The following is a 12,537-nucleotide window of genomic DNA, read 5'->3' on the forward strand; positions in this document are numbered from 1 at the left end:
ATGCATGTCCATAAGCCACTCAATCTCAGCCTTCCACTCACTATTGGCATCGTGACAATCAGTTTCTCTCTGCTGTTTCTAGTGGTTGCTTATGCTATGTTATGCAGCACAGCTACACCTCATCCCCACAACCCTCATGACCTTCTTCGATTGTGCTCTCGATCTTCTGGGATTGAAAAAAAAGTGATCGAATCACTCCCTTCTTTCAAGTTCTCTTTGCTTAAGGGATCAAAAGAAGGCCTAGAGTGTGTTGTTTGCTTATCCAAATTCGAGGACACTGATATTCTTCGTTTATTGCCCAAGTGCAGGCATGCATTTCACACGAACTGCATTGATCAGTGGCTAGAAAAACACTCTAGCTGTCCTCTTTGCCGGTACAAGTTTGATGTGAAAGACCTCATCAGTTTGACTCACTCAAATAGTTTGAGATATCCTCAAAATTGTCCAAATCTAGTAGACGATCCAATTCTCGAGCTCTTTGTTCAAAGGGAGGAAGATCACCAGAGGTCCTCGAGCTTCAAAATGCGAAGTAGCTTTCAAAAATTGGATGAAAGTCAGAAAGAACTCGGTAACAATTGTGTCCACAAGTTCAAGCACAAGATCATCTTCTCTGACATTTTGTACAAAAGCCGATGGAGTGATGTTAACTCTTCCGATTTGATGCTCTTGAATTCTGAAATGCTTAGTGCTATGTCGAGCAAAAGGTTCAACCATGAGTTTGCAATGAATGAACAGATTGTAAATATTCAAGACGACATAGAGAGGACTACATTACCATACATTAATAGAAGTCAGTCCTCTTCAACTTCAAGCTTTGCTTCTGCTTCCGACAACGAAGCAGATCAAAGTGCATCCTCGAGATTGTTGAATGCTGCTGACAAGAGATCAATGTCGGAGATTACCAACTTTTGAAGGCTCACAGAATTCAGTACGAGGAATAGGATCAAAGAATCTTTGTCCTCCGGGAATGATGGAAAGGATGAGGGGTCGAGGCGTCTTTGGTTGTCTGTGGCAAAGCGAACAATTCATTGGTTTGCAGGTCGAGAAAGAAGTTCACAGGGATCAAAGAGCAAAAGACACACATCAAATGTGTGAAATTTGATGGAAACTTGTCAAAATATGTGGGTTTTTTTTTTGCCAATACAGAGTTTGTGACAAGGTGAGTAGAAATGCTAGGGTGGCTTTTTCATGTAGGCAATGTTGTCATTGAGATTTATATGCTACAAAAATGTGGTCTTAAAACATAGAGAAATGGTTAGCACCAGATCTTTGTTTCATTTTTTCACATGCACTTTGACTGTCTTTTAAGTTCATAAATGAAAGGCTGAACTGAATTGAAATTTGTTGTATTTCATGAAAAAAATTTTCACTCTTTGTTGTATCTGCAAACTTTTTTTTGGTGTGGTAGAGAGAGACAAAGAGAGAAGATAAAAGATAATGGACTAATCATGTTTTCTCCTCCATAAATTTTTATCTTAACAAATATGGAGGGATAAAAGGGCAAGACTATTATAAAAGTTTTTAAATTACAAAACTTTCTTTATAATTAACACTTTCTTTTTTATTCTGTCCTAACAAACAAAATAAAGTATTATCTTATTATCTTTCCTTCCATCCAACCAAATAAAGAGTGGAAATGACACAATCTCTTTCGCATGAATGTCTCATTAATCTCTTGTTCTTTCTAAATAGAGAAGACAAGTTAGTCTAAGGATCATTTTATTTCTTTCAAAGCTAGTAATGAGCGGGATTGACCACTTGTTATATATTCCCTCCGTCCCATATTAAAAGTCCACTTCAAAAACTGTGACTCACATATAATACCTCTGTCTCCTAAGTGGACTTTTAATAGGACAGAGGTAGTAACAAATTATATCTATATATATATATATATATATATATATATATATATATTGAAAATTCAAACAATTATATATATATGTACAGGGTCGATACTGATGAGGTTAGGGAGGACAAAGCCCAAAGCTAATAAAACATACTGGGCTTTCCAAGAAAGGCCCAAAATACAGCAAATGATACAATCATCAGGCCCAGACTCACTGAAGCCCCCAACACGAGACATAACAAAAGACCGTTAGCTTAACGGCTCTTAAGCTCGTCAGTATCCTCCGGTGACCACGAGTGGTGCGCTCAGGTTGGCCTATGCTAGGCAACTGAAGGAGGAAGGTCCGGAGGTCGCGGCGATGGGCGGATGAAAGAGGATGGCAAGTCCCAATTGCGGCAAATCCGACGACTCGAGACAGAATCTCTCATTGATGAGGAGAGTCGCCTTCCTTTGATAGAATTTGTAAATTTTGATAGCACCATATTCTGAGACGATCTGACTACTTTGAAGATTCTCTTGTTCCTCTCATATCATATGTGGTAAACAAATGCGGAAAAAGCTAATTTGTTGACTGAGTTGCGGCAACTCTTGGTTTTTCAGTGGTAATATGATACCCACCACGTGTTTGCGAAAATCTCCACATGGGTTGAACAAAAGAGCAATTGAAGAATAGATGCGATGGAGATTCTGCGTCGGAGAGACAGAGGCTACAAAAGTTTGGATTTTTCTTATAGGACATGGCTCTGCTGTCTAGAGTTGAGAGCCCATTTAGGATAGCAAGCCAGAGGATGATAGAGTGTGTTTTAGGCAGAAAGAGCCTGAAGGTGAGGGTGTCCATCTGAAAAAATCGGAGGGTAATGGGTTTGGTGGAGGAAGGATGTTCAGGATAGGAAATAGAGTGTTAAGGGTGTTGGGGAATTCCCATGTAGAATTGGCTATAAATGAGCTCAGTTTTGATGTGGTGTCAATTCCACTGGAATTGATGAAAGACTGGGTGGCGCTGGGAGCTAAAGGTCCATCTGAAGTCCAGTTGTCATGCCAGAAGAAACAGTGATTCTGCATTCCCCACTTTGGCTTTGATAAATGGCCTAACAAGTCCTCTGAGTTAAAGCAGGCTGCGCCAATTCCAAGAGCATCTCTGTGGTATGTTTAAGCCCCATATCTCCTGTTTCTGATTAAGTGCATTCTTGTCCACTGAGCCCATATGCTGTGAGGGTTTTCCTTGATTAGGAGCCAAAGCTTTTTCACAGAATTAGTTTCGCTTAGGAGTCAAGGTGTGGAAGACCAAGCCCACCGACTTCTTTAGGTCTGCAACTCTGCATACTTGAATCCATACAATTTTGGCACCATGATTTTTAGAATTTGTTCCATTCCATAGGAAACAGCCCACCAACTTCTTTTATTTATTTATTTATTTTACCAAAAGCTACAAGGAAATTACTTTCAGATTAAGGGGTATTTGAAGATCAAATAATTCTTTTTTGGGTTTGAATGCGTGTGTTTACAAATTGCAGTTTTCACTCTTACAAATAATAGTGTCTTCAGTGCAAACATATGTATAATACTATACATACTGTTTAGCAGTCCATAGGTTATCTTTACATGCTTCTGTGGGTGTTAGTGTTTCTCATTTACATACTGCTTAGCACAACCACCTTCTTCACTTTACATTTATTAAAACTTGCAAATTGTTTAAAACTGTGCTCTCAAGTATCAACAAGTGATTTTTCTATATCATTTTATCAGGTGTGAAAATTAATCAGAATTAGTGTTTCTTCCAATTATAGACACTTATTTATCATAGTAATGCCTCATAAATGATTAAAATTTTCTCAAGCATTATTTATTAAAATTCAACCCTTCACATAGCCCATTGTCCAAATTGATTTGATCAATTAGGTACTCAAACATTTAGATATGATATATGGGATGCATTTTCTAGTAATTTGAAGCTCTTAATTTCAAATCATATGAACAGAAATTGTCCAAACATTACAAATTCTAACAATGATGAATTTCAAGAAGAAATTCACTAATTGAAAGCAATGAATATATAGAAGTACATAAGCTATATATATTTATGCATCACCATCATTCACATATTTATTTATATCAGATAGTGCTAACATATGCATAATGCTATATACCTAGAACTTCAGGACGAGGCACTACCAGACTTGTGCTGCATTAGTATCACACTGGACTTGTTTAGCGTTCTATCTAGCTGGATGTCTTATTCATGAAGCTCCAATGGATGTTACTATCTAATACAAGTGGTAACCATGATCAGAGCTATCAACATCTGAGTTGCTACTAGACTCGCGACTCCTCTTCTTAAGCATCTTCATCTCTGCAATGCGACTATTGGTACTATTAATGGGGCTTCCATCCTTGCTACTGGTCTCTTTCCTCTTCCTCCATTCCCGCTTTCTACACCAATGCCTTGACAGCATCACACCTAACCCCAAAAACACCGCCGTCGTGCTCCCTCCACCTACCAACACCGATTCTACTGACACCCATCTAGTCCCTGGTTTTTGTGGCATAATTGTCCACGTGGCAGCAATGTAAGCCGACGCCATGAACATCGTGGACACCCACATGATCTTATGTGTCACCACTAGTAGTTTACTCATGGATTTTCTCCTAAAAGGAATAACACTAACCAAAATATTGACAATGCCAAGGGACAAGAACAATGCCATAATATTGCACACTATGAAAACCTTGTAAGGAGTGTGCCTACCCATTATAGCCTTTCCATTGGTTTGGTCGAACCCGCCAGGAGGGTTAATACCTGCTGCGAATGTGACAGTGACTATTAGAACTGCCACAACTGTAATGGTGTTTCGCGCATTGCGTAAGCCCTCCATTTGGTGCTCGAGTTGCTTGGCTCTCTGGTGATGGTGATGTTGCTTTTGCCAGTGGTACTGGCGCGGAGACTCTGAAGTCTTCTTTGGTATGTTGGGGCTGTTTACTTGTAATCTCTCGGAGATAGGATTGCTGCTGATCCGCCGGATTTCTATTGATGTAGGGGGCATTTGCTCACTTCTCTTAGCACCTGCTTCTTCTAATGCTGGCATGACCATAAGGGCACCTGAGTTACTAGCATCAGAGGCAACTATATCTAGAGGTGTTTGTCCATTGCGATTTAGAACATTTACATCCACACCAAGTTTGAGCATGTGGGTGACCATCTATTCTCCAGGCATAAATATGCAAGAAAAAGAAAGTATTACAAAGACCAGAACAACCAATCTGACAACTTGCTTATTGTTTAATAAAATCCTACTATAAAATTTAGGTTTAGGTTGGTATTCGACTTTAGATATGACTACAATAAAAAAACAAGCTTGACCTGCCTAATTAATTGTTAGACACAAGCATCTTGTGAACCCAGGCCACCTGCATGAATTCAATCTGAGGATTTGAATTCAATTTTTGATTTAATGGAACAGTAAACAATCTGGACTAGCCTGCATGATTCAATTCAACTCAAACCCAGTCATTTTTTAGCCCCTACTGTCATGTGATGCCACTTATATTACATGGATTCAAGTACATCTGTGGGGTGTGGATCTGTGGTGTTCGACTTTCCTGAATCACAAATCTTTAAGTACACATTTGAAAATATTATATGTTACACAATAGGGTAATCCATGATACTATTATTTAAGTAGAAATTAAATTAAATAGGATATAATGAAAGGAGTTCACATCTATCTTAAAAAGTAGGAAAACTTTATCTACTATTAATTTTGAATTTTTTTCTTATTCTTTCATCATTACACATTGAAAAGAATATATTGGACATGCATATATCCTATACTCATATTATCTCAATTCTGTGTTCAAAAGAATATAATATGTGTGTGCACGCATGTTAGAGGGATAAAATGGTCCATGTAATGTTGGAGGCCACACAAGAGGGCTACTTTGTACTGCGCATGAGACAATTGTATAGATTAGTGGTGATCCCAAATTGTGGAAAGGTGAGACTTTGTTGAGCTGAATTGAGATTATGTGAAAGTGATTAGAAAGTCTTTGATCTTAATATTTGAAAATCCATTGTCAACACATAATGAGAGAGCTGAAGTGCACATAGAGAGGCCTTACAGTGGTGAGTTTTGCTGCAATTGCTAGGTGCAAGATGGTGTTGCCGTCATTGTCTTGCATGTTAGCAAGCTTTGTAATGTTGAGAGTTTCCATCAAGTATCTAACTGCTTCAAACTGATTGTTCTTCACAGCCATGTGTAGAACTGTCTCTCCATTTCTTGTTACCATCTCAACAGATTCAAGGCTCACTGACAGTATCTCAACTAAGATGTTGACTCTCCCTTTAGTGGCAGCCAGATGGAGTGGTGTTCGACCTCCTTGGTCCTGCAAGGAAGAAAGGTCTGGATCCAATCTCAGAAGCTCCCTTGCTATCTCCAAGTGTCCTTTACTGCTAGCTAGGTGCAGTGGTGTGCATCCATGTGAATTCTTCTTCCATGAAAAGTCGGGGCGTACCTCCAGTATTTTTTTCACTATTTCTGTAAAAAAGCATCTGTGGATTTTAGCAGGAGAAATCCATCCTGAAGGTGCTCATTCAGGTCAGGCCCTCTAGCCATTGGATCAAGAGACTGACTTCAACACTTTCGAGGGCGTGAACTCAGTAAGAGCACCTTTTTCCTTTTGGTGTGAGGAATACAGTGTTCTACTATATAATGCTTTTTATTAACTACAATTTTGTGACAGTTCTATTAATAAAAACAGTTCTACTATATAATGCTTTTTATTAACAACAATTTGTGACAGTTCTATTAATAAAAACAGTTTTGTTCTTGGAATTTCTTTTTCATGAAGAATAACATAACTTACTGATAAATGTGTCCCTCACTATGTTGTGGCAGTGTTGCCCGGGACAGGCCTTAAGTGCTTCCCACCCTATCATAGGTTCGATTCCCCTTTCCCCTAATCCCCACTAACTACTACTAACTCTCCTTGCCATGTCCAAAAAAAAACTATGTTGTTGGTGAAGTCTATCAAGATGTGGCCTATACTGTAAAACCATCAAGTTGATACATTTAACTTTTACCAAGCGTAGCTGTTACTGTAGAAATGAAGTCATTTTTTTCATATCACAGCCATTGGGATATTTTATTCCCTATGGCCTTGTTTGGCAACGCTGTCATTTTCAGTTTTATGTTGCTATTTTCAAAAATGAAAAGCTGCAGCAAAAAAATCTGTTGGGGAACCATGTTTTGTTTTTAAGCATCCTAAAAAAAATGAAAACACTAGCTGCTGCCACTTTATTTACAATTTTCACAGCATCATTTTGATGCTGCCCTTTTGTGTTGCGCAGGGGCGGAGGGAAGGACCCCCCAAAAATTTTGAAAGTTTTTTTTTTAGTATAGGGCCAAAAAAACTAAAAAATATGGGTAAGTCATACTTGGCCCCTCCTGAATTTTTTGTTTATATATATTTTTTCCTAGTTGTACTCACACACACTTGTCTCTTCTGAAACTTAAACCCCTAACCTCCCTTTAGGAAGAAGAGATTGATACTGCTAAGCCACTGGCCGGTTGATTTTTTTTTTTTTGTTTATATTATATAGCCTGCTCAATTTTTTTCTTCTATTTTACACCCATAAAATTTTAAGTTTGTCCCCATTGAATTTTCATAAAAAACCCAACTATATATATTTGCCCTATACTATTTTCCCCCATTCCTCACTCTCACGCCGTTTCACGCTCTCTGGAATTGCTTTACCCAGTTGCCCACTACTTCAAGGTCTGTAAGACTGGTCAGTTCAACTTCTAGAGATCTGGGCAATGAATGGAAAGCCCCATTACTCTCGATTAATGTCACCACTGCTAATGCCACTCAGGTTCCTTTCGATTTCTTTCTTTCTATGCGTGTTATTTCAAACTCTGTAAAGAATGTGTCAATAGTGTTATACGATGGGCAAGCCACTAAAAACTATCGACACATTCTTTAAAAGAAAAAACATCAATAAATCAAAAGACGATGCGCCTTCCGCGGCTAATTGATGAGCGCCGAATAATGTATATTCAAGCGCCCTAAATTACATTAACAAAGTCCAGTTATTAATTATTTTATGTAGATTAACTCCAATTCTATGTTTTTATGCATTTTCAGGTTCATTGGCCAAAATGGAACAAGAATAAGGCCTTGTGGAGTCTTGAGCAACAAAAGGGTGCCAATGCTGAATTCTGGCAGCAGTAGAGCCTGGTCTTTGCTTGCCATTTTGACCTTCCAAACTCGAGATCTGGACTTCCTTCATAACATGAAAGATTTAGAGCTCTGAATCAGCTTTCCAAAGCTTCAAGTGGTTCATCATTCGGAGTTCGGAGCAGAGAGTTATGATCTTCACAACAGAGGTGCGCAGAACTGCCTGGCAGCACTGATGTACTGCCTTTCTCCCCATTTTCGACCAACCAGACTTGAGATTTGGGTCTTCATCAAAACATGAAGTTTTTAAAGCACTGAATCAGCTCTCCAAAGCTTCAAACAGATCGTCATTCGGAGTTCGGGGCACAAAGTTATAGCAGTTTTCCCAAAATAGGTCAGCACTGAGCAAGAGGAGCATGTTACACATTGCACTAAGTTAGAGTGCTCGAAGTCACCAAGCGTGCGCTCGAAAATCAGGCAGAATGCCCTTCGGAAATGGCTCATTTCAGCCCACTTGCACATTGGATTCCTCAATGCCATCTTCCCTCTTTATGAAGTGGTTGGAGGTGTCCCTTGGGGGAGAGAGGGTATGGTTGGAGCATAAAAGGCTACCCAAAGGCCACATATATCATTAAGCTTCATTTTGCAAGATTAGAGGAGAGAGAAGAGAGCAAGGAGGGTGTGTTCTTGAAGCCAAAGGAAGGGAGCTCGAAAATGGCTTATTCTTCCAATCTTCCTTCTTCCATTTTTGTATCCATGGATAACTAAACCTCCATCTAGGGAGGTGATGAAGCTCTCTCTTGTAAGCATGCTTTAATTTCATCTAATTTGGGGAATGATTCATGTACATGGTAGTTTCATGATTTAGAGCACTTACACTTGTTGTAATGGATTTCAATGCCTATAAATGATCATGTTGAGTTCTTATCTTGTCTTAGATTTTATCCTCTCATGATTATATAACTTGCATCTTCATAGTGAGAATGGAAATGAAATTGTGAAATGGGTTTAAAGGCATGTTGTATGAGAAATTTGTTAATCCATAGCTTAAGACTTCCTTTTGATGGATTAATCTTGTATCTTGACTTCATGTGCTATTACCATAGTGATTAAGGGGTTTGATGGTCCCTAGCTTAGTGAGCATGTTATGGCTACACCTAATCTAGGTAGTTCTAGCATGTGGCTCTTTGAGGGATTATACTTAAATCTTGATCCTATGATTTTCTTGAGGATAATGTAGCAATCTAGTATTACTACATATCATTGCCATGTAGTGAAATTGTTTCCCAAGTTAATAGAAATTTAGTATGTTTATAGGATTGGTGGTGAATTCACTTCCCTAGACCTCCTTTTCTAGACTTCTTCTTCTTAAATTCCTTGCATTTATTTCTTTAAGCACATTTCAATTCTAGTGACTAAGTGACAAACCAACAAAACTCTATATACCCCCTCATCATTCTAAAAGTAATCTAGACTCTTAGGTTGCCATAGACTAGCGCAGTCCCAGTGGTTCGACTTACCCGACCAATAGCCCTATTTTACAATGATTCGTGCTATTGCGAAGGTTGATGTTAATTGACCAACCGATCAATTTTTGGCGCCGTTGCCGGGGACTGCAAACGGTTTAGCAACTAAGGTTCTTGGGTTAATTTTAGTTTGATTGTGAATACTGTGTTTTGTGAATATTTCTTGTGTGGTTTAACCATTTTTGTGTTGTAAGTGAGATTCTAGGAACTCGAAGCTCGCCGTGGGAATGCTAGCAAATTGTAAGTCTAGAGGACCCCAGGTAAGTCTCGTGACTTCTAGTTTCAAATTGTGAATATCGTGCATGTGTTAAGCTTAGAAGTAGATAAATTGCAAGCCCTTGTCGAGGCTTTTTCAATTGTGTATTTTCAATTCCAAGCATCGGTCCTTGTCGAGACCATTTATTTCCTATCTTGTTGATAATTGAGGAGAAAGGGATCATTGTATGTGGAGTTGATGATAAAGAATTGTTGTGTTGATTATGTTGTGTGTTGTTGATATTTAAGTCCTAGATGGAGGGTAGTTATCTTCCAACTCAATTCTACACACCACATGCGTTTTGTGCTTTTTGCTCTAGTAATACACATCATACAAGAGATTGTCTTCCAACGAGACAATTCTCGGATTTTTATCTAGAGCAACCAAATGAAAATTTCTTTGAACCGGGTAGTAATCCATACTTCAATGGTTACAACTCGGGTTGGGGAGACCAACAAAACTTCTTGTGGCATGACATAGGAAATTCAACCCCACAATCTCATATGCAACCTTTTCAACCCAATGATCATTCTTTCCCGCCCTCTTCTCCTTTTCCACCGTCTCCATTGGATGAGCTAATTGTTGCTAACAAACAAATGATGGAGTCTATGCACACGCAAATGATGGACTCCAACAATCAACTATTGGCCTCCCTTGCTAGCATGCAATCCACAGTAGAGTCTATCAATCAAGTGGTACCATATCACCAGTCCCAAGTTAGTGCAATGATAGATGACCAAATATCTCAAATTCAACAAAGGATTAATGCTAAAAATCATGAAGAGGAGGAAACATTTTCATTTGAATTTATGGCCAATCCAAAAGAAAATTCTATGAATGATGAGATTACTCCTAGTAACTTTCATCATGAGAATGATCAAGTGGTCATCACTTATGAAAATGATGAAATAGTGGTTGAAGATCAAATTGTTGCCACTCATAAAATGGAAGAATTTGTGGTTAAAAATGAGGAAAAAGATGATGAGATTGCATCCTTTAAAACTCTAGAACAACCCCTAAATAATCCTTTGCTTGATGCACCTCCTTCAATGGAGGATCCTCTAAAAGCTTGTTTGGCTCATTTCAATTGTGAGGATTTTAATGTTGACAATTCCATTTCAGAGTTGAATTCTTTGCTTAATATTCATCCACCTATTCATTATCTTCCTTGGTCAACATCAAATGTATCTCTTTCTTGGGAGCTTGCATCTCATCTCATTCCTTCTCTTGAGTTGTCTCAAGTTGTTGAGCCCGAACCGCCGGATAAGTGTGAGGAGGATGTTGAAATTTTGAAGGATAAGTTGTCGAGCATTCTCGTGCTCAATATGACCCTTCAAAAGCCTTTGCTAGGTGCACTCTCACCTACTCCATCTTCCTATAATCCAAATAAGCCCCATAATCCAAAGTTCTTCATTGAGGATGAAGAGTGGGTTGAGGTCTTTCCGCTACCTCTTTTCCACTTTTGTCTTCAAGCTCTTCCTCCTTCGCTTTTAAAAGAATTATCCTATTTGGGGAAGCTTGAATCTCTTGAGAGACATGGTATAGGGTAAGGAGGACTAACCTGATCTCGGTGTGTCTAGCTATCGAGATTTTTGAGGATTAGTACCTGCTCTAACTTCGTCTAGCTATCGACATTAAATTTAGCAAAGCAAGGGAAGCAATTCTTTCAATTTCCAAGCTTCCTTCTTTTTGAAATTGCTCGTGCCTTGCAAAATTTTCTGGGAAATGGTTTAGAAAAGCCAAAAATTTGATTTTTCTTAGACCTTCTCAACTCTAATTTTCATTCCCGGAAATTTCCATCGCTTCCTAGCAATTTCATCGGATCTTGGGAATGCTACTCATGTGCATAATGTCTCATTTGTAATACATTCTTGAAAATTTTCGCAAAATCATCCATGCATTGAAATTCTTGCACTGTTTAAAATTTTTTCCATGCATTTGCAATGTTTGAAAATTTTTCAAAATTCCCCATGCATTGTCCCATGCAAAATTTCAATTTCTTTCCATGCATGCAAAGCTTCAAAAATCCATCCATGCATTAGATTGGAATAATGTGCAAAATTTTAAAATTTTCCATGCATGGGAATGGCAAAGTTTTCAAATATTTTTCCAACTACCATGCAAAGCTTTAACAATCTTTCCATGCATGGGAATGGCATGCCACGTTTAAAAATTTTTTCATCCATACATTGGAAATGTGTTACATTTTGAAAAAAATTTCCAATTATATTCATGCATTAGCACGATGTTGCAAAGTTTGACACATTTGTTTCAGCAATTGCATCCATTCAAAATGCTCACTGGGCCAAGATTCTAGTGCTCGAATGATCTAATCAAAATTCCATGAGCTACTACCCATTTTGGAGCACTCTAAATTCCATTTGGATTGCTCCAGATGTCTTCACCATCAATCCCAAGCTCACTGCCCATTTTTGGAGCACTCTAGCTTCCAATTTGAGTGCTCCAAATTCTTCCACCCATACTGCCGAACCTACTGCCCTCATTTCGAGCACTCTCAATTCTGGTATGAGTGCTCGAATTCCATGCCCCAGCCAACCCTCACTCTCTGCCACAATATCGAGCACTCGAAAAGGCCATTTCGAGTGCTCCAACTCCCATCCTCGCAGCCAACTCCCAATCCACACACCAAACCCATCTTCCCTCATACCACCCTCCACTCTCACCCTTGCATGCATGCACGCCCATGCATGCATGCCAAACCCCTCCCAAACCTC

At 38.8% G+C, this 12,537-nt stretch overlaps 2 protein-coding genes across 2 annotated transcripts in view; one reads left to right on the plus strand and one right to left on the minus strand.

Annotated features, from left to right (window-relative positions):
* On the plus strand, nt 1-912 carry LOC132305495 (E3 ubiquitin-protein ligase ATL42-like). The gene has a single exon (XM_059803130.1). It carries the CDS (start codon nt 1-3, stop codon nt 910-912), a length of 912 nt encoding a protein of 303 aa, XP_059659113.1.
* Nucleotides 913-3,767: 2,855 nt separating this feature from the next.
* LOC132304362 (ankyrin repeat-containing protein NPR4-like) overlaps nt 3,768-12,537 on the minus strand; it is a 52,296-nt gene continuing 43,526 nt past the window's right edge. Inside the window, exons 2-3 of the mRNA XM_059802005.1 lie at nt 5,963-6,378; nt 3,768-5,043 (exon numbers count right to left, since the gene is read on the minus strand). Of these exons, the coding sequence (XP_059657988.1) occupies nt 4,111-5,043; nt 5,963-6,378 (1,349 nt within the window). The 3' untranslated portion in view covers nt 3,768-4,110. The remainder of the gene's footprint in view (nt 5,044-5,962; nt 6,379-12,537) is intronic.

Source organism: Cornus florida, unplaced genomic scaffold, assembly GCF_030987335.1.
Source record: "Cornus florida cultivar Cherokee Brave unplaced genomic scaffold, ASM3098733v1 CherokeeBrave_3.0.0_Hap2_Chr04, whole genome shotgun sequence".
In the NCBI taxonomy this organism is placed as follows: Eukaryota; Viridiplantae; Streptophyta; class Magnoliopsida; order Cornales; family Cornaceae; genus Cornus; species Cornus florida.

What these genes read in the sequence shown, in the direction of transcription:
- LOC132305495 (XM_059803130.1), top strand. Translation starts at nt 1, where the DNA reads ATGCATGTCCATAAGCCACTCAATCTCAGCCTTCCACTCACTATTGGC.